Source organism: Protomyctophum parallelum (assembly GCF_964188405.1).
Source record: "Protomyctophum parallelum genome assembly, chromosome: 5".
NCBI classification, from domain to species: domain Eukaryota; kingdom Metazoa; phylum Chordata; class Actinopteri; order Myctophiformes; family Myctophidae; genus Protomyctophum; species Protomyctophum parallelum.
The window spans coordinates 46,072,243-46,094,540 of record NC_139702.1 but is presented as its reverse complement, the minus strand read 5'-3'; the positions used below and the strand labels follow the sequence as shown (position 1 = coordinate 46,094,540).

At 43.3% G+C, this 22,298-nt stretch overlaps 1 protein-coding gene across 3 annotated transcripts in view; it reads left to right on the top strand.

Annotated features, from left to right (window-relative positions):
* The window catches only part of ctnna2 (catenin (cadherin-associated protein), alpha 2), a gene marked incomplete at its 5' end in the record, with an annotated part of 572,500 nt that overhangs the window by 418,968 nt on the left and 131,234 nt on the right, over positions 1-22,298 (top strand). For all 3 annotated transcript variants that reach the window (XM_083764543.1, XM_083764544.1, XM_083764542.1), the window contains one exon: positions 9,052-9,204. In XM_083764543.1, coding sequence (XP_083620669.1) covers positions 9,052-9,204 — 153 coding nt within the window. The remainder of the gene's footprint in view (positions 1-9,051; positions 9,205-22,298) is intronic.

Here is a 22,298-nt window from a genome sequence, read left to right as displayed (position 1 = left end):
AGATGTCTGGGTTTCCAACGCTAGGAGTACAGTACAGAAGAGAACAGTACAGTACTGAGGAGAACATTACAGTACAGTGCAATACTAAGGAGTACAGTACAAAGGGGTACAGTACAGCACTCGCATCGCCCTCCCGCTATTGCCTTCTTCCCCAAAGGCAAAGTGTCATGAATGGCGGACTCATCTGCAAAGTGCTGTCCCATTTCTTTCGCCTCTCACCCTCAAGCACTCACAGTGTGAGTGTGTGTGTGTGTGTGTGTGTGTGTGCGCGCAACAACACATAATAATAATTAATAACCCATCCGTTTTTACACAATACTGGGTTTACATACACAGCTGCAACATGAAGTGGAGTCTGTCAACTCCAATTTCCTTCTTCCCATATTGCGCTGCAACGTAACTTTGGGATGAGCGGGCCGAAGGCCCGCAAAATTCTAGTTATTTACATTTGTATTATCATGAGAACGATTCCAGTTTTGCATTGCAACTTTTCAGGACTAGAAAGCCTGCAGTTTCTATTAGCTTGGATTCCCAATCAATGATGTCACTGGTGGACGGGTTTCAGAACTGCCCCAGCCCTCCTATGAGACACAGACGGGTTTCTGAACTGCCCACAGCCCTCCTATGAGACACAGACGGGTTTCTGAACTGCCCACAGCCCTCCTATGAGACACAGACGGGTTTCTGAACTGCCCACAGCCCTCCTATGAGACACAGACTGGTTTCTGAAGTGCCCACAGCCCTCCCATGAGACATAGACGGGTTTCTGAACTGCCCACAGCCCTCCTATGAGAAACAGACTGGTTTCTGAACTGCCCACAGCCCTCCCATGAGACACAGACTGGTTTCTGAACTGCACACAGCCCTCCCATGAGACACAGACTGATTTCTGAACTGCCCACAGCCCTCCCATGAGACACAGACTGATTTCTGAAGTGCCCACAGCCCTCCCATGAGACAGACTGGTTTCTGAACTGCCCACAGCCCTCCTATGAGACAGACTGGTTTCTGAACTGCTCACAGCTCTCCTATGAGACACAGACTGCTTTCTGAACTTCCCACAGCCCTCATATGAGGGACAGACTGAGTAGAAAAACATTATGCCATTTTATCATGGACATTAGTGAGGACCAATTATATGAAGTTGAAAATGGTGAAGTGGTCCTTTAAGTAGGCTAGTGTACCCCGATACATCTCAGAACCAAATATTGTATTTTTACTGCACTACTATTTATTTGAAAACTTGAGATTGAGAATAGCATTTGAGAATAGCCAATCTACAAGCTCACAATGCGTTTCGATGCAACACATTCTGAGCTTGTAGATCTGCTATTTTCAAAAGATTTTTGCACATTTGAACACGTTCTGCACAATGAGTATTTCTACTTTTGGTACTTTACGTACATTTTGAATTCTACACTTTTACTTGTAACAGTCCAGAATTAGTGTTTATACTAGACCTGTACGTGCTCGTCGGCCACCGGCCTACTTGAGAACGATGCAACTTGGGAAACTAATAATACCCGTTGTCAACGTCATAGCACCCGTTTTAGCTGTCTGTATTCCACATGGAGATCTCTGTATCTGTCTGCCTGTGTACACAAGAGTGCAAACTGACTGTGAAAAGTGGAGCGGTTAAGTAATCAATTTGCAGGTGTGGGGGTTGCCATGACAATCAATTGGCTGAGGCAGAGGCTGGAAATTGCACAGGTGAGGCTCATTAGGCCCAGTGGCAGAGCCTGACCAGAGTCTTTTGGGGTGGTTCTGGACAACCGTGGGTCCGACCGACTCGATACCGGGCACTGCACTCCCTGCGGGGGTGTGGAACGCGTGTGTCGAATGTGAAGTCGATGGGGCAGTTACGTGCATTACAACCGTCCGTACACACACACACCTAAAATGTCTCTTTCACAGCTTTTTTTGTGACCCAATCAAATCCATGTGTAACACTGAGGTGAGGTGAAAAGTGAAGAGTTGGCGTGCCAACAACAGCAGCTCAGTGAAAGATTGATTATGTTATTAGACAATATAGAAATGCAAACGTCACAGGGTATGCAGTCCAGTATTTGAGGTGGCTGTGGCTCAGGAGGTAGAGCAGGTTGTCCGATGACCCCTGGGTCGGCGGTTCGAATCCCGGGCGGCTCCTCCTCCTGTCCACATGTCAAAGTGTCCTTGGGCAAGACACTGAACCCTACCTTGCCTCCAGTGGTTGCCACCATTGGTGTGTTAATGTGGGAAGTGAGGACGCTGGCGTCGACTGTTCGCCGCTTCACCTCCCAATGTATGAATGAATGGACCATTGTAAAGCGCTTATTTTCAATCAAAATAATCACACACGTCTGAAGTGAGGGGTGCTCTAATAATCGATACGTCATCTCATTCTGGCCAATCGCAATTTGCGTCCTCACTTTAGCCTTCAATGTTTGTGTTTACACACTTTTGTCTTCAATGCAGTGTTGATTTCGTCGACTAAAAAATGTTCGTTGACTACCTCTTTTCACTGCAGAAAACTAAATGGAAACTAAATTAAAACTAAGCTACGATGACTAAAAGTAAGACTAAATAATATATTGACAATTTCGTCAACAGATAAAAACTAGACTAAAATGTTAGGAAGGGACTAGTGGATAAGAGATCCAGTATAAATCATTCTACACTTGGTTGCATGTTGACCGCGACGCGTTGTGAAATTGTAGATCGGCTATTTTTAGCAAGTATAAAATCAGTCATTACGACGGCATCAAGGCCCGACAAAATACATTTTAGTCAACTAAATCACCTGTACATTAGTCGACTAAAATATTATGATATTTAGTCGACTAAAACTAGACTAAACACTAAAACATTCCATGTATCCAAATATTACAAAAACTAATTGGGAGTTTCATTCCGAAGACTATGACTAAACTAAAATAGAAATTTGCTGCCAAGAACTTCAATGTTTGCGTTTACGCAGACGCTCAAAGCTGGACATATAGGAGGGGCCAGCGCCCCTCAAAAAACAGCTATATGTTTATGTTGGGCCTATATTCCATTCCATTGATCTGTGTGTTTAGCTGTTGTCCACCCACACACAGACACACACACACACACACACACACACACACACACACACACACACACACCTCTGTCGTGGGGATTCCAGCGGTTCGCAGCAGAAATGCCACATTGATTGAACGCTGTACTGTACTGTATCATGGGTCTCCATTCTACCTTGAACACACTTCACTTCACAGAGAAGATTGTGTGCACATCTCAATGCCTGTACTCAGGCCAGGTGCTGGATGGCAGGCATCAAGCCAAACATCAAGGAAGAGGAAGAACATCAGCACACCAGTTTGTAGAGCTCCGAGACTTACTTTATTTTAAGGCAACAATTAAATGCAACGTTTCGACCGACTAGGTCTTCATCAGGCAAATATCACTTCAACCATCACTTCTTTCTGATCTCCTTATACGTGTCCTTAAAAAAAAAAGTAAAACACACTTTCTCTCAACTTTTTTATGTTTTCTCGTTGAAAGGCAAAAAAAAAAAAACCTTCACACAGCGGAAGAAGAGATCCACACTTGATGCAAGGACGTTAAAAATCCAATTTCTCAGAGTAATAAAGTCGAGTGCGCTTGCTTCTGCAGATCAGATCAGTGATCCTTCACTGGTACAGTATAGTCTCGCGTAGCTGCACACAACTATTCCACAATCTCTGAAATACTCCAGACTGTATGACGGAAGCATTTATATTTTACTCATGATCAGAGCTTCCGTCGCTCCAGACCGTATGACGAAAGCATTTGTATTTTACTCATGATCAGAGCTTCCGTCGCTCCAGACTGTATGACAGAAGCATTTATATTTTACTCATGATCAGAGCTTCCGTCGCTCCAGACCGTATGACGGAAGCATTTATATTTCACTCATGATCAGAGCTTCCTTTGCTCCAGACTGTATGACGAAAGCATTTGTATTTTACTCATGATCAGAGCTTCCTTTGCTCCAGACTGTATGACGAAAGCATTTGAAAATTGCAGTCTTGCAACGTGAGACTAGGTACACTGCGGTCTGTGCGGTGACGTTTACCAACTAGCCTGGCAAAATGTAGTCATGTATTATATGAAACCTCATAGGACACCATGTTTTATCATTATTTCCCTCCACTCTGGGCTACCAGTTAAGGGTTTTATTTTATTTTTATCGTCTGGAGGGTAGTTTGGTCCACCTGACAGACTGACATGATTTTTATTTATGGGTCAGAAGTATTGTACTCTCTGTAAGTATACTTGTGACAGCTAGTATTATGTGTTTTTAGATATGTTTGTACTTCAAAATGACTGTGATGTCACAGACATTGCTCTCACTTCCTTCCTGGACTATACCAAGGTTAATTAAATAAGATTAGGAAGTGAAGACCATACAGTGGACTCCATGTGGCTCCCTGGAAGGAAAGAAACATGCACAATGGGCTATATGCAGCCAACACTTCCACATTCAGCTTCCTTGGTCTCAATTGCGCATGTTGTTTTCCTTCCACCGTACGGTCTTCGCTTCCTAACCTTTATTTAATTAACCTTGGACTATACATGTTGTCTCAGTAAGACAGCCCTCCCCCCCTCTCTCCACAAGGCGGGATGAGTGCAGCAAAGCATTGTGGTCATTGTAGTAATCCAGCAATCCCTATAGTCAAACACACAGACTTCATTTTTTTTATTCTGTTACTATAAATACTATTTATAACATTGAGCGACTGCCGTTTCTTCCAGCGGTGAAATGTCCCTTTAATGCTAACATGAGACCTGATCTGCAGAGTTGAAGGTTCAGCCCAAAGCTCACGTTAGTCTTATCCCATTTAGACCTGTTTTCTGAAAAACCTCATGTTATGTCAAGGACCCCCAAAAATATATGTAATTGGTCACCGACCCCCATCTGAAAATTGAAAATATGTTATTCCAGGGACCCCCCCCCCCCCCCCCCCAAGATGCAAAGCTTTGAGTTACTAAAAATGTTCGCACTGAAGGAATATATATTGAAAGATTTGCAACACTTTTTCACAATAAAAAATAGCAGATCTACAAGCTCTACGAGCTTGTAGATCTTTGTAGATTTTCCAATAGCTTAAGTATAACAAAATGGTTATTATAGCGACTAATAGTATATATTATTACATGGCATGATGGGGATACAGGAGACAGAGGCTCAGTGTTACAGTGTTACACCAGAGACAGAAGCTTAATAGCTAGTAGTTTACACAGCGCTCGGCAACGCATCGCTTCCCCCCCGAGGCCTTTTATTGGGCCAGCCTCTGTGACTTAAATATTTGTTTATGGAGTCGTTTCCTGAGCAAAATGGCAAAAAGGGACGACTGGGACTTCATCCCAGACAGCGTATAAATGCATGGACATCAACGTTTGCTATTCACAGAAATATCAAATGAAGAAAGAGACTAGAGGGAATAGTAGAGAGATGACAACGGACAGGTGCTTTATCTCACGCCGTTAGAGAGAGGGGAGGTTGGTCACATGAGACCGGCCATGCTAAATCTGACAAATGGAGAATAGTGAGCATGCGGATGCTATCCCCGCGTCGGGCCTTGTTCTAAAGGGTTTTACATGTTCTAAAGGGTTTTATATGGTATGTTCTAAAGGGTTTTACATGTTCTAAAGGGTTTTATATGGTATGTTCTAAAGGGTTTTACATGTTCTAAAGGGTTTTATATGGTATGTTCTAAAGGGTTTTATACGGTATGTTCTAAAGGGTTGTATACAGTATGTTCTAAAGGGTTTTACATGTTCTAAAGGGTTTTATACGGTATGTTCTAAAGGGGTTTACATGTTCTAAAGGGTTTTATATGGTATGTTCTAAAGGGTTTTACATGTTCTAAAGGGTTTTATACGGTATGTTCTAAAGGGGTTTACATGTTCTAAAGGGTTTTATATGGTATGTTCTAAAGGGGTTTACATGTTCTAAAGGGTTTTATATGGTATGTTCTAAAGGGTTGTATATGGTATGTTCTAAAGGGTTTTACATGTTCTAAAGGGTTTTATATGGTATGTTCTAAAGGGTTTTACATGTTCTAAAGGGGTTTACATGTTCTAAAGGGGTTTACATGTTCTAAAGGGTTTTATACGGTATGTTCTAAAGGGGTTTACATGTTCTAAAGGGTTTTATATGGTATGTTCTAAAGGGTTTTACATGTTCTAAAGGGTTTTATACGGTATGTTCTAAAGGGTTTTATATGGTATGTTCTAAAGGGTTTTATACGGTATGTTCTAAAGGGTTTTATACGGTATGTTCTAAAGGGTTTTATACGGTATGTTCTAAAGGGTTTTATATGGTATGTTCTAAAGGGGTTTACATGTTCTAAAGGGTTTTATACGGTATGTTCTAAAGGGTTTTACATGTTCTAAAGGGTTTTATATGGTATGTTCTAAAGGGTTTTATATGGTATGTTCTAAAGGGTTGTATACAGTATGTTCTAAAGGGTTTTACATGTTCTAAAGGGTTTTATATGGTATGTTCTAAAGGGTTTTATATGGTATGTTCTAAAGGGTTTTATATGGTATGTTCTAAAGGGTTTTATATGGTATGTTCTAAAGGGTTTTATACGGTATGTTCTAAAGGGTTTTACATGTTCTAAAGGGTTTTATATGGTATGTTCTAAAGGGTTTTATATGGTATGTTCTAAAGGGTTGTATACAGTATGTTCTAAAGGGTTTTACATGTTCTAAAGGGTTTTATATGGATTATACATGCACACAACCACTGGTGGAATAAAACAGTTCTTAAGTAAATGTACTTACTGTTGTGTTTGTGTACCGTAAAAACCCTTTGAACAGGCAAAATGTAAAACCCTTTGAACATGTGTTTTTGTTAGACATACCTACCAACAGTCACTGAAGTATATTGAAATCACAATTCACATTAAATATAGCCTAGTATTAGTAATGTTAAACTGGACGGACAAAATTCTTTCACCTCTAAACTAAAAGTGTACCCCTGTCTCTCTCTCTCTCTTGCTGCCTGCATGGGGGAGAGAGACAACAGGACAGACGCATAATTATAGTCACCAGTTCACAGCTGGTACTCTAGGGTAAATAGCTATGGACCCTAAAAGATTTGACCTATTGATAGCAAGTACTGTTCCTGGTGACCACTTTAGACTTCAGTGGGGGTGGGAGACCTGAGACCACCTTTTCTTTGTTGTCTTTGATGTTTCTGTATTTAAAGCCTACCAAAATGTAACTGTGTGTGTTAGTGCCCAGAAAGCCGTGAGGCTGCCTGGGTGCATGGGGCTCCATGCCCCATGGCTGTGAATGCTGTACTCTACAATCTACAATAAAATGGACTTGGAAGTTTTCATCTGCCTGTCGGTCGTCGACTCATTCTCCGTAACTTTGCCAACCTAACCCTAACCTCACAGGGAGCCACGGACTCGTTTTAACCCGCAACACATGCCAGGAGCCACGGGTGTTTTGTAACCCGCAGCACAGATTAGTTTTAACCCACCACGCATGTCGGGAGCCAACAGTCGTTTTTTTGGGAGGCCTCCTTTGGTTAGACATAGCATTTGTTAGTCATAAGGTTGGTCAGGGGTGCGTTAAAACGGACGGATTAAGGTTGGTGAGGGGTGAGTTAAGACGACCGGATTAAGGTTGGTGAGGGGTGCGTTAAGGGTTGGGAGAGGGGTTAAGGTAGAAGGTAGAGGTAGAAGCCATTGTAAAATGCCTGGTAACCTGAGACCTCTCGTGGCTTATTCTAAACCACTGTGTCTCTCTCCTCTCCGTACAGTTGACTGTAGGACTGTTGGTATGTTCTAAACCACCATGTCTCCTCTCCGTACAGTTGACTGTAGGACTGTTGGTATATGTTCTAAAGCACCATGTCTCCTCTCCGTACAGTTGACTGTAGGACTGTTGGTATCTTCTATAAACCACCATGTCTCCTCTCCGTACAGTTGACTGTAGGACTGTTATGTTCTAAAGCACAATGTCTCCTCTCCGTACAGTTGACTGTAGGACTGTTGGTATGTTCTAAACCACCATGTCTCCTCTCCGTACAGTTGACTGTAGGACTGTTGGTATGTTCTAAATCACCATGTCTCCTCTCCGTACAGTTGACTGTAGGACTGTTGGTATGTTCTAAAGCACCATGTCTCCTCTCCGTACAGTTGACTGTAGGACTGTTGGTATTTTCTAAAGCACCATGTCTCCTCTCCGTACAGTTGACTGTAGGACTGTTGGTATGTTCTAAAGCACCATGTCTCCTCTCCGTACAGTTGACTGTAGGACTGTTGGTATGTTCTAAACCACCATGTCTCCTCTCCGTACAGTTGACTGTAGGACTGTTGGTATGTTCTAAAGCACCATGTCTCCTCTCCGTACAGTTGACTGTAGGACTGTTGGTATGTTCTAAAGCACCATGTCTCCTCTCCGTACAGTTGACTGTAGGACTGTTGGTATGTTCTAAACCACCATGTCTCCTCTCCGTACAGTTGACTGTAGGACTGTTGGTATGTTCTAAACCACCATGTCTCCTCTCCGTACAGTTGACTGTAGGACTGTTGGTACAGTATGTTCTAAACCACCATGTCTCCTCTCTGTACAGTTGACTGTAGGACTGTTGGTATGTTCTAAACCACCATGTCTCCTCTCCGTACAGTTGACTGTAGGACTGTTGGTACAGTATGTTCTAAACCACCATGTCTCCTCTCCGTACAGTTGACTGTAGGACTGTTGGTACAGTATGTTCTAAACCACCATGTCTCCTCTCCGTACAGTTGACTGTAGGACTGTTGGTATGTTCTAAACCACCATGTCTCCTCTCCGTACAGTTGACTGTAGGACTGTTGGTACAGTATGTTCTAAACCACCATGTCTCCTCTCCGTACAGTTGACTGTAGGACTGTTGGTATGTTCTAAACCACCATGTCTCCTCTCCGTACAGTTGACTGTAGGACTGTTGGTACAGTATGTTCTAAACCACCATGTCTCCTCTCCGTACAGTTGACTGTAGGACTGTTGGTATGTTCTTAACCACCATGTCTCCTCTCTCCTCTACAGTTGCGTAAGGCGGTGATGGATCACATCTCGGACTCCTTCCTGGAGACCAACGTCCCTCTGCTGGTTCTCATCGAGGCGGCCAAGAGCGGCAACGAGAAGGAAGTGAAGGAGTATGCCCAGGTGTTCCGCGAGCACGCCAACAAGCTGGTGGAGGTCAGTGCACACACACGCATACACACTTGCATGCACGCACGCACACACACTTTAACCATTTATTTATGTCGACACAAAGGATATAATACAAGGAGCATACAATACAGTAGGTGCATTTGAGTTACATTTACAAAATATGTTTTCATGATACAACAGGCATGTCCCTCAGAACTAGTCTATGGGTATGAGTAGCAGCGTCTCCGCCATATAGGACGGCTGCCTATAATTATAGCAGAGACGCTACAATCCTTTTTTAATTTAATTTTGCCTCCTTTTTGGTCATCCCAAGTTGTTGGAACCCTCTAACAACCAGTCTTTGGGTACAATGCCCTAGGCTGCCAAATATAAAGACAAATTGTTTTAGATTTCTGGCACGCACACACGCACATGCACGCGCGCGCACGCACGCACACACGCACACACGCGCAGACGCACGCACACGCACAGCACGCCGACAAGCTGGTGGAGGTCAGTCCAGTCGCCACGAATTCAAACCAGAATGAACACGCTCTATACAACACCACCACCACCACCACACTGCACAGCATGTGTCTTCCTGATGGGTCAGAGTGGTCCCCAAGCGTGGGCCGCGTGGGTTGGTGTGAGGTCAGCACAACACAACACGTTACTAGGTCAGTGTTTGCTGCTTCAGATGCTGCTGTAACTGTTTAACGCTGTGTGTGTGCGTGTGCGTGTGCGCGCGCACAGTCGGCGCTTGTTCCATTTTAGCATAGAGAGTTCTGTCTTTTCAAAGGAGACAATTTCTCTCTCTCTCTAAATCTAAAACCAACACACTCACGCGTGCACAGCACACACGCACACACACTGTTCCAACAATTATTTAAAATATATAAATAGCAGAATACTTTATATCAAATTGTTGCCAGGAGGCAGTGTCAGTATCTTAATCCCCATGTAGTTGTGTCTCTGTCTGCGCTCTAGCAAAAATAAATGCTCCCATAACGTATTAATATTACCACCACAAGTGACATTTCCAGTCTAAGCTCTTCATCAAACATGCTTAGTGTGTGGAAGCGTGTGCCTTTTATGCAATTATTTTTTGCATTTTGTATATTATTGCATTGTATGTAGATTGTGTCCTAAAATGTCATTGCAAATCACAGGTAATCCTGAATAACCTGTGTTTTTTTATTGTTTTAAATGCCTTGCATAGTGTGTGTGTATATGTGTACCCCTACCCCATAGTGATGATTTTATTTTGATTAAAATAAAAGTGAGGTCAGAAAATAGAGGACGCCGAAAGTGATTGGCCGGAATGCGATGATGTATATATTACAGTATATTACTGTATATGCCTGCTAAACTTGAGGTTTACGGGCAAATATAGTGCCCATAATTGCCCGTTGACTCCTCTTTTCACGCAGTGTCAACTCAACTCAACTTTATTGATAATAGCACATTTTGCATGACCAGGCCAACCAAAGTGCTGTATAGGCTACAGGTTTAAAAGAAGCATAAGAACAAACAATATAAACAACCATTTAAAACATGAAAACAAACGGGCATTTTAGAAGAAATGAAAACTAAACGATGCAACGATAAGCAGACTATATAGCAGGCAATATAAAGGCACAAACAAAGCAGATTATTGCACTATAGTGAGGAGAACAGGGCTATACCTCAGCTGACACTAAAAGCCAAGGAGAATAAGTGGTATATGATGATAAGAGAGCCTCTCTCTTCACATGGGTGTGATTCCTTGAGGGGCGCTAGCCGCTCCCATGTCCAGCTTTGAGTGTTTGTGTAAACACAGACATTGTGTAAACACAAACATTGCTTAAACACAAACATTGAAGACGAAGGTGAGGACACAAATTCTCATTGGCAGGAATGGGATGATGTATGATGATAAGAATACCCCTCACTTCACACAAGTGTGATTGTTTTTGTTGCATGCTAAATCATTGCATTTGCGATAAGGATATCCTTCACCATGTGTCCTTTATGTGCCGCTGGTTAGTTTTACTCTCAACAAGAGAACAAGGACCATTTGGTTATATTAGTATAGTGTGGCTAATTCATCTTCATAGCACTGTGGTGTAATATATAAACTCTGTTTCCCCTTTGCTTTTTTCTATTTCAACATTTAGAGGACAAAACAATAATAACTAGAAAAAGTGCCCTTCTGGGCACAGGTCTCCACCAGGATAGGAATGTAGGACATTACAGCTTGCCTTCATCTGGTGGTTGGATAAAAGGGCAACAAAAGTAAATTAGAGGTAAAACACTTTTCGGCCAGTTATAGCGCCACCTTGAGGCTGAGTTGAAATTGTTCATGTGGCATTTCTTCCTCGGCCTAGTGGGAATGTGCATGCACAATTTCACGGAAATCACGCGATGTGTTCATGATTTGCAGCATTTTGTTTGAAACTGAGCACTCCTGTGAACTTTGGAAGCCAATCTTAACCAATCAGGATGGAGTCTGAGAAATCTGAAAGACCCGTTTCGTTGAATGGCTCTAGAGAGACTGTGTACCAATTTGCGCGATGTTTGGACAAAATCTGTAGGTGTACTGTGCAAAAACTTGTTTTGCTCAAAGCGGCCTCCTGGTGGCGCTATAACAGGCCGTTCTGGAAATTTTGGGGCATCGTTGGCATCCAGGGAGTGTGTGTGCAAGATTTGGCATCGACCGGGTTAACGGTGGCCGAGATTAGCTGCTCACTGACACACGGACGGACACACACACACACACGGACAGATGGACAGAGTGCAAAACATACTCTCCCCCCATGCCTTCGGCCTGGTGGAGACAATAAACTACATAATGTGTTGTTTGGGAGCACTTGAAGTCTTGTTGTCTTAAGCTGCCCATATACAAATTGAAATAGTTACCACCTCTAAGCAAATTCCTGCAGTGCAACATCAATACAGCATGGATGGAATTGTGGACAAAATATTATCCAACCACGACGACAACATATTCAACAAGTCTTGGCTCCGAGAGGCTAAATGTCATCAAATGGTGGTTCCGTGGCTCAAATGCTGAATGAATAATGGAGCTCCGCTCTGAACCTTTAAACCGACTGGTGGAAATAGTTCATTATAGTTGGGGTGTGGACACTGACGAGAAAAGAGCTGCACGTATCAAAGGTGTCGGACACACTGCACTTAATCTGACACCGTGGCCTAGATTCACCTCTCACACATACACACGCAGGCACGCATGCGGACACGCACGCCCGTCCACACACAACCACCCATGCACGCACGCATGCGTGCACGTGACACACACGCACCCACCTACGCAGGCACGCGCATGCACAACACGTCCACCCACGTACACGCGTGTGCCCCACACACACACACACACACACAGACACAGCCAGCGTATACCTGCTCGTTAGATCCTGTATAATGTGTGAGCTGCTGACACCGGTAATGGATTTTTAATTAGGGATCATTTGTCCACATTGCACATCAGTATGCGGTACGGTATTAGCGTTCGCTCACACACCCATAGCCCATAACGGCGGCCATGATGCATTATGCATGGAGAGAGTTTGGGGCGAAACGCATTTACACATTTATTTACTGGTTTATTGGAGGAATAGGCACTTCTTTCGGCCACTGTATTGTTTCTCATACATCGGAATCTGTCCGTCTACCTAACAGCCGGTAGTTAGGGGCTGCTGTTGGATGGATGGATGGATGAATGGATAGATGGACGGATGGATGGATGGACGGATGTTGGTTTAGTCGACTGAAATGTATTTTGGTGGACCTTGATGCCGTCGACTGTTTTTACACTTGCTGAAAATAGCCGATCTACAAGCTCACAACGCGTCGCGCTGCAAGGACGGACGGATGGATGGATGGACAGTTGCAGTGCTGTACTCAAGGTTTTTCCCAGCTGCTGTGTGAAGCACAGCGGTACTGGTTCATGAACGATCGCTTTGCCTTTCTGGACTATAGTAGCAAGCTATCGCTCTCATTGGCTGCCGTAGTGCCCGTATACTAGCAAGCTATCGCTCTCATTGGCTGCCGTAGTGCCCGTATACTAGCAAGCTATCTCTCTCATTGGCTGCCGTACAGTGCCCGTATACAAGCAAGCTATCTCTCTGATTGGCTGCCTCGTCTCTAGGCAACCAGCCACGTTTTGCCTCTAGCCGACCTCTCAGCCATGGAATGCTATAGCTGAACGTCATGCAGTCAAACCATCCGACACTACTTTTATGAAACAACAGAAGAGAGCGAGCGCTGCTGGTGATACGAACGGGTAACGACGCACGCGGCCAACGGGATGCTAGCAACGGCCATGAAGTCAAACTAGCCGACACTACGTCACTGCGTGAAAATGAGTTAACGGGCAATTATGGGCACTAGATTTGCCCGTAAACCTCAAGTTTAGCAGGAATTTACAGTAATATACGGTAATATACAGGTGTGATGGTACAATTCGGGAGTTTAGTAAGTTTACCGGAGTTTTTTGGAAAGTTTAACAGGAATTTCCTGTAATATTATACATATTTTTGTGCAGTTATATGTATGATGAAACTTCAACCTGCCACGCTGTTGTATGATGGATGGATGGATAGTTGCAGTGCTGTAGCCTAGCTTTCTTTCAGGCGGTATAATTATGTCCGTGATTATTCCATGCGTGACATGCGCACGTATAGTCTATATGTGACCAAATTTGACTGAGGGACTGCCATTGGAGTTTTTTTTATTTTCGTTTTTTCACGTCATATGAAAGCATGGAATAATAGCTTCAAATTGACATCTGAAATTGTTCAGTTTGACCCACCAGTTTTGGAGATGTGGCTTATAGAGTAATGTCTTGCAGAAAACAGCGAGTTGAGAAAACAGGCTTGAAAGGTTCACTTCTGTGGACTCTAACATTACATCTATAGCTACATGTTTAAGTATTTATTTAATATTTAAATACGTCGATTTCAGCTCTGATACTTATTTCAGACATGCTCATGTGAAGAGTCTGCCTGCTATTAACTAATTAAAAATAAAATGAAATAAATGTTTCTCATCTGGTGAAAAGCTGGAATTTGCGCGATGGCAGGCTCTCAGTCAAATCTGGTCACATATATACACTCGCACGTGAACAATGGATGAATTGATCACGTGCAACACACACACTGCCTAAGAGAGACGCTGTACACCTGTATATCAAGCCCCGCCCACTGAGAGGAAGCATTGAAGCAAAATGGACGTGCAGGCCGGCTGATCGTAGCTACAGCAGCTCGAGCGGCACTGGGCCGTGGTTCCGCCGTTCTATAGCAACTTGGTACCGGTTTTACAGTGATTTTTAATCTTTTAATTTGTAGGAGCACTGGTACTGTAACTGAGAAGAGTCTGGGTTCAAAGTATGGGTGACAACAACGTCAATATGCCGAACCATGGAATGGTCACCGTCGTTCGTTGATAAGAACCATACTGGAAAACACATAGCTCAGCTGTTACATCCTACAGTACAACATATGTGACCGGATTTGACTGAGAGCCTGCCATCACGCAACCTCAAGCTTTTCACCAGAGGTATTTCTTTTATCCGAAATTAGTTAGTAGCACAGGCAGACTATTCACATACAGAGCATGTCTGAAATAAGTGTCAGAGCTGAAATCGACATGAATATGAAATAAATGCTTAAACATGTAGCTATAGATGTAATGTTGGAGACCACATAAGTGAACCTTTCAAGTCTGTTTTCTCAACTCGCTGTTTTCTGCAAGACATTACTCTATAAGCCATATCTCCAAAACTGGTGGGTCAAATTTAGTCACATATACTTTCTTTAAAAATCTTACCTGATTCAGTGTCTTACAGATTAAGCTTTATTAAATTAAGCATTTTTTCTTTTTACAAACTTGTTTTCCTTTTAACACATTTTCACTCTTAACCACCTTGTGTTTTAGTTTTGATTAAAGTAGATCATGGTAATCATACCGTAGATCTGCACACTCCATATTATTCTTTAAACAGAACATACATACACTACAAACACAACATGCATAAACTAATCAATCAGCCGCCATGAATGAAGCAGCTGGTGGTGTGTGTATATATTATATATGCCGTTGTGGGATTCTCCCAAATTGACACGCGGGGACTTTACTGACTCTAATATGTCCCCGTGGCACTATCGATCAGATCTGCCTACATCACACTCTCATCGCCCCCTTAAACCCGCCGTTAATCCAATACTGTCGCCTTGTGACTGCTGAGCAGAGGAGAATCCTGATAGCTAGCTAGCTGCTGCTGAATGGATGGATGGATGTATAGTTTGTCTTCAGGTTCCCCAGGGGAGGGGGGGTCCGCTACAGACGGATACGACGCTACGTCTCCACATAACTGTAAGCGAGCAGGCAACAACGTGATGATGGACTCCTTCTGACTAATCCCTTTTTGGCCTGGAGGTGATCTAAAAATAACTTGGGAGAATAATACCGCAGAGGTGGGAAGGAAGGAAGGAAGGAAGGAAGGTGGGGCGTGATGTAGGGCATTAAGCAACTAGTTGACTATTCAACTAGTCCACTAGTGAATCCACTAGTCGACCTTGTTGGTACTAATTGATAAGAAAAGAAAAGAATTGTAGGCCTCAAGTTCAGGTAGATTATAGTTATAGTCACCAATGTACACAAATATTTATTTCCAGAAACATTATTAGGTAGTTAAACAACTAGTAAACTAGGCAACTATAGTCAACTAGTAAAAATGACTAGAAGTGAACGCCCTAGCGCGATGTCTCCACCGTCCGTACGGTATATACACCTATAGGAAGCAGCTCGGCGCACGTTTTTCCTAAAGCCAGATTTCCTCCGAGGCCGGCCATAACTCTTAAAGGAGAGAGCGGGGATTATAAGCGTGGCCTTAAAGGTCTGGGTCATCACAAATGGACTTGTCCCAGCCGTGGAGCAGCAATCCATCCACTGCCCAGTCCAGTCCAGTCCAGTGCATTCAGTAGTGCTTATTGCACTGCGTTGCTTCCAGAAAAGGTATTTACGACCGTGCGGTTCGTCTCGCGCCGCCGAACCCTGAAGGCCAATTGGGTCCTAGCTGGTTACGTTCAAAGCGATCTGTATTGACTCATGCATAATCATTGGACTGACTCTGTTCTCCCTGGGCTCTCTGCTCCTGTCCAGAGTATAAGGTCACTGTTTTAAATCTAATGGTATATAGTAAGTAAAGCAATGACGTAATGTTGAAAAGTTTGCTAGTTTTGTGCGTATCACTGGCAAGTATAGGCATAATGTAATGGAAACAACCTTCTTCTCAGATGTGTTAAATATGTATCACCCAAAACAAAAACTAAATATATGTACAGTTGTACACATGTCCATGCTGTATTGATGTTGGTTCCATTAGTGGAGATAACAGGCAAGCATTGATCAAAACAGCAATTCTTCTACATTCTCTAATTGTGTAGACTTCTTGTAAATTAACTTAACAGTTTCCGTGCCAGGAATGGATTACTCCAGGTTATTGTTGCTGCCATACACGACAGACCCGCCTTTTGTTTTGTGTTTAACCCGCTGTAATGTAATAAATAAAAAGAAAATCCGTCTTCGCCGCGGAGATAGAGACTAGATGCATTTGTTTTGATGACGAAACCGGAAATCGTCACATGCTGTGGGCTGCTAGGGCTTCTGGGAAATTGAGGCCAATGCAAACGAATGGGGTTCAACGCCTCATGGAGGCGGCTCCTGTGCTGCGTCTTCCGGGTGTACCAAGATGGCGGGTGGTGCGGTCGTTCATAACAAACGGGGGAAGCTTTTTTCGCTCGATTTTCACGGATTAAAAGCCCAAATAATCCAGCGTATGCTCTAAAGGTAATACAACAATCTCGGCAGTGAAGGGGGGTTGATTAAAATGCGGGTTAAGCATGTAAAACAGTCAAACTGTTGTAGTGCAGATGTTTAACAATAATGTGACTCTTGAGAGTGAGTTCAAAGATCTAATAAGGGTCCATTTGGTTACCAACTCTCCATCATTTAGCTGGGGACCACCTCTGGAACCCCCTCAAGGACCACTGGTTGAAAACCACTGTCTTATACATTATGCTCTGAGAGCATTTTCATTTTCCAATAGCGTTTACTATTATGTCGGAACGAAATGGCCACTGTGTGAATATAAGTAGATCTTAAGATAAAGGACAAAATGTTTTGACACCCCGAGAAGGTTTACAAGGATAACAAATGTTTATATGAATGACAAGAAGTGAAATAAAACAACACATAAAGATGAAAGTTCAGGATTTACTATTTGTGTCTGACTGCATTTTCTCAAAAGAAAGTGGTGGAAAAGGCAAGTTTATTCATTTCAACCACATGGCACTATCACAGAAATAAACAACTGTCGACACGACTGCCGTATGAAACTGTCAACAGGACTTTGTAAAATGCCGCATAAATCACTTTGAATTCATATACTGCCAGCTTAGATCCCAAGATTTATCACGCAGATGTAAGCCACGGGAGTGACATTCAGAAATTTTAATAATGATAAAAATGATAATAAATCCATCTCATATAATGGTATAGTTTATTAGTCTAAAAAGAAGAAAAAAGATTTAAGAAGAAATAAATTCTAAAGTGTGACCACTGTGGCTTGTTCCACTTCCTTCGTCCGTTATCCACACCTGGGTAAAACGGATAACGGACCCAAGGTCGTGATCGCAATGAGCCGCAACCATGCACACATTAGACATCAAAGGGGGCTTCAGGCCCTGCCCTTTTTACCCCCCCCCCCCCCGTCCGTCCGTCTGTAAATCAACTGCCCTCTCCAGACCATGAATTTGCATTTAATACATGGTGAAAGAAATGCAAACTATGCCCTCCCTCTTTTTTCCCCCTCTCCTGATCTTGAACGCAGCATTTTGCGTTGAAATAATTTGTTTCGAAAATACCCATGGCATCTCAGCCAACGAGTGCGGGGGTCACACCAGGAAAATACCCGATCTAAAAGCTCTCAATGTGTCGCGCTGTGACACGTTGAGAGCTTGTAGATCGGGTATTTTCTTCCCAAAAGTGCCCTTTTTACGGAATTTCAGCCTCTGACTCACAACACATCGCGCTGCGACCCGTTGCTAGTTTGTAGATATAATATTTTAGTCGAAAAGTGCCCTTTTTACGGAATTCTCAGCCCCCTATGCCTCTGTAACACTCTCTGCACGTCGCTGCGACCATGCATGAAAGGCTGTTCCAAGAGGGGTTTGGAGTGGACGTCAAGGTCAGTGGAATCCTCCTCACGCTGACATTACGATAGTGGTGATGGTGCGTGACGCCCTTCTGATGTCTAATGGCAGTCGGCCACCACGTGTGCGTTTCGCAAAGTAACGGCCATAAAAAAAGAAAGAAGTGAGGCTGGATCCGCGACGATGTTAAAAGACGGGGGCATTCGTCTTGTGTTTCAATTAACGAGAACATGTCACTCTTGCTCAGCGCTAATATATATAACGGATAGCTGGCGCTCCGTTTTTAATGAGAGAGGCAGATTTCAGGGAGGTGTGGGGGACGACGACGGTGCTAAATGAGATGTAGGGGGGTGGGAGAGGCAGATACAGACGAGATGAAAATGATGAGATAAGAGCTTCATGGTCTGGTTGAAAAAAGCCGGGAATTTGGTGAGTGAGTGACAGACAGACAGACAGACAGACAGACAGACAGACAGACAGACAGACAGACAGACAGACAGACAGACAGACAGACAGACAGACAGACAGACAGACAGACAGACAGACAGACAGACAGACAGACAATTAACCCATTCTGGGCGGAAACCCCATTTGGTGTTTAAAGCATTATATTATTCTTTGGCTATTGAACAATAACAACAAGCTCGTAGCGCGACACCGAGTGCTGCGCTACGAGCTTGTCTGCCATATTTGAAAAATCGTGGAAATGTGGAGCAAATCTTTGAATATACTGTATATTCTTTCAGAGTGAAAGTTTTTAACTCAAATCTCTGCTTCTGGGGGAGGTCCCTGCATGGAGCAACGTATTTTCATACATATATTTTTGGGGGTCCTTTACATGAAAATGTTTGAGAACTCCTGAAACATAGGTTTTTCAGAAAACTTTAGAAGACATTTTTAGAATCGTCCTCCGGTCTAAATGGGTTATAAGACAGTAGAATTGGTGGCTGTGGGACTGTCATGAGCACCATATGGAAGCTTCCGGTCGCTCTGGGGCAGCAGGGTGGCGATGGGTCAGACAGAGCTATATACCTCTCATTAGGGCTGTTATAGGTCCATGAATTATTTAATATATACTGTAAGTAGTACCACTAACCAACTAGCAGTTCATATTTGGCACAGGGGCTACCAGTTCTCAACCCCGCGGAACCCCAAAGGAAAACAGATTTCCATTTAGCCGTGTCCTGTTGGTCTTATCCTCTCTCTTCCACTTAGCACTCTTTCTCTCTCTCTCTCTCTCTCTCTCTCTCTCTCTCTCTAGACACAGTGAATGTTGAAGCTGGACAACCTCCGGGTGAAAGTTATAAGTTAAAACATCATAATTACGAAGAAAGTAAAGCTTGTCAGAACGTTATATATATTCGCCAAAGAGCACAAGGGGCAACACTAAAAAGAGAGAGCATTCTGTCTCCCTGCCAAGAAGCCATCTTGTATAGGCTACTGTAGTGCCATTGAAATGAGGGGAATTTGAATATGCATGGTAGAGAGAGAGAGAGAGAGCATGAACACATGCAGAGAGTTACATGAGACATATAGTGTGTAGATTGAAAAACCTTGAAAAAAATCCCCTGAAAAAAATATCTTAACTTTTCTTTTCACCCGAAAAAAATCGACCCACTATAGGTCCCCTTTGGTGCTCCGTAGAGGGACACAATCATAGAGACAGAGAGAAAGACAATTGCATGAGTGTGCACCTATGCAGTACATGGACGTGTGTGTGTGTGTGTGTGTGTGTGTGTGTGTGTGTGTGTGTGTGTGTGTGTGTGTGTGTGTGTGTGTGTGTGTGTGTGTGTGTGTGTGTGTGTGTGTGTGTGTGTGTGTGTGTGTGTGTGTGTCCGTGTCCATCCGTGCGCGCACGTGTGTGTCCATCCACGCCCGGCTAAATAACTTCAATCCAATTTGGGCTATAAGGTCACACAGGAGGAGGGAGGATATATCTTTTCCTTGACTGCGGTGGCTAGCCCAGGCTTCTCTATTGCATTAAGTCCTATGATCCCCTACATCTCTGCCAGGCAATGAAATGACCCGCGCTGTATTTAGTCGTTTCCTGTCGCTCGCGCAGGCTGGTGCTAATGAGCATGATGTGATTAGGAGGAAGCCCTGAGGTGAGCGCTGAGCGTACAGGGTTCTCTCTCTCTCTCGTTGGAGGTGAGCCGTGTGTGTGTGTGTGTGTGTGTGTGTGTGTGTGTGTGTGTGTGTGTGTGTGTGTGTGTGTGTGTGTGTGTGTGTGTGTGTGTGTGTGTGTGTGTGTGTGTGTGTGTGTGTGTGTGTGTGTGTGTGTGTGTGTGTGTGTGTGTGTGTGTGTGCGTTAGCGAGAAGAGGAACAACATCAAAATGGAGTGGGTGTGATGAAGGGCAGCTTTCTCTCTTTGTCGGGGGGGGGCTTTAACCACGTAAAGCCTTTTAATCTTTGTTTCACACTGCAGTGCCAGTGACATGTATAGCTGAGCTATAGTACAAAGTCTGTTCCACATGCGCTGCTGCGAGCTTGTAGATCTGCTGTTTTAGTAAAAAAATTAAGAAAAAAATATGCAAAAGAAGAAACACCCGCACACTGTCTTCAAATGCAGTGAACATAATTATGTAATATTGAACCAGCAACGTTTCGGGCCTACAGTATACGGCCTTCATTAGGCTATCTTTATCATGAAGATAAAGGCGTCTTACATGGAATTGACATGAATTAATTAATTAATGAATTAATGAATTAATGAATTAATGTAATTGGGGGTGGGGGTGGGGTCACCGACCCTGGAGTCTTTGGGGAGGAGGTCGTGTGGAGGTCGTATTGCAGCTTGCATGGACGGTCACCCCCAGCAGGAACCTGAGAGAGAGCGAGAGCGAGAGAGAGAGAGAGAGAGAGAGAGAGAGAAGAGTTTTGACTCTTCATTTGTTCAGCTTTATGTAGGATTTCTAGTGCCGATAAAAGGCTCCTTTGAGGGGAGCAGAGAAAGGAGTTACTATGGAGGTGGAGGTGATGCAAGAAGCTAAAAGTCTAAAAAGTGATTCTGAGATATTTACGTTCTAAGTTGCTGTCTCTGTCCCCATAGAAAGCATAAAAGCCAGCGTAAACTTTCACCGGATCGAAATGGGAGTGTAACATGGGGAAACTGGACGCAGCTGAGCACCGTAAAGCAATTGATATGAACCCATTCTAGACGGGAACCACTTTTGGTGTTTATAGCTATAACTTATGTTGTAATTTAGCTATTGAAAAATAGCAGATCTACAAAACCTACAAGCTCTGTAGGTTTTTTCTTCTGAATGTCTTTGCTTCTGGCGGGTCCCTGGAACAACATATTTTAGGGGGTACTACCTGTGAGTGGGGAGTGGTGGCTGATGAATGAATATCAACATCCTAATACATCCGAATACTGGGGGGTCAAATTATGACAGGCAATTCCTGCTGTCAAAATATCAGTCAAAAAACACTTTGTTTGAAATAGACACATTTGGAAAATAAAACTTCAACCGGGCATAACTTTTTTTATAAACGCTACATAGTGTAAATGCAGGCTCTTTTAAATGGCTTCCAACACAAAAACTAAACATTTATCAACTCAGTTATTTTTTTCCTGGAAGCAGACAGCTTTCTCTGAAGGTCTTCGTTGTCGCACATTCACATTTTTCAAAACAATTTCAATAAATCATTCTAAAACGCTATTCTGCCATAGAGAATCCTATATCAACTACATTGAAATGCCTTGGATCTGGCAAAGAGTTAAGGCACTTTATTGTTTCATCTTTACATGGGAAGGTAAATAAGCCTGTTTGTAGCCTCTTTGGCACTTCATGTGTGTGTACTATTTGTAAGGTTTACCGTAGTTATTCTGAGTACTTCCCCCTCCTCTTTAAGGACTCAGCAGTGATGCCCTGTGGCTGTGAGCCTATTTAATAATGTTGATATATATTATGTATTTGTAACAT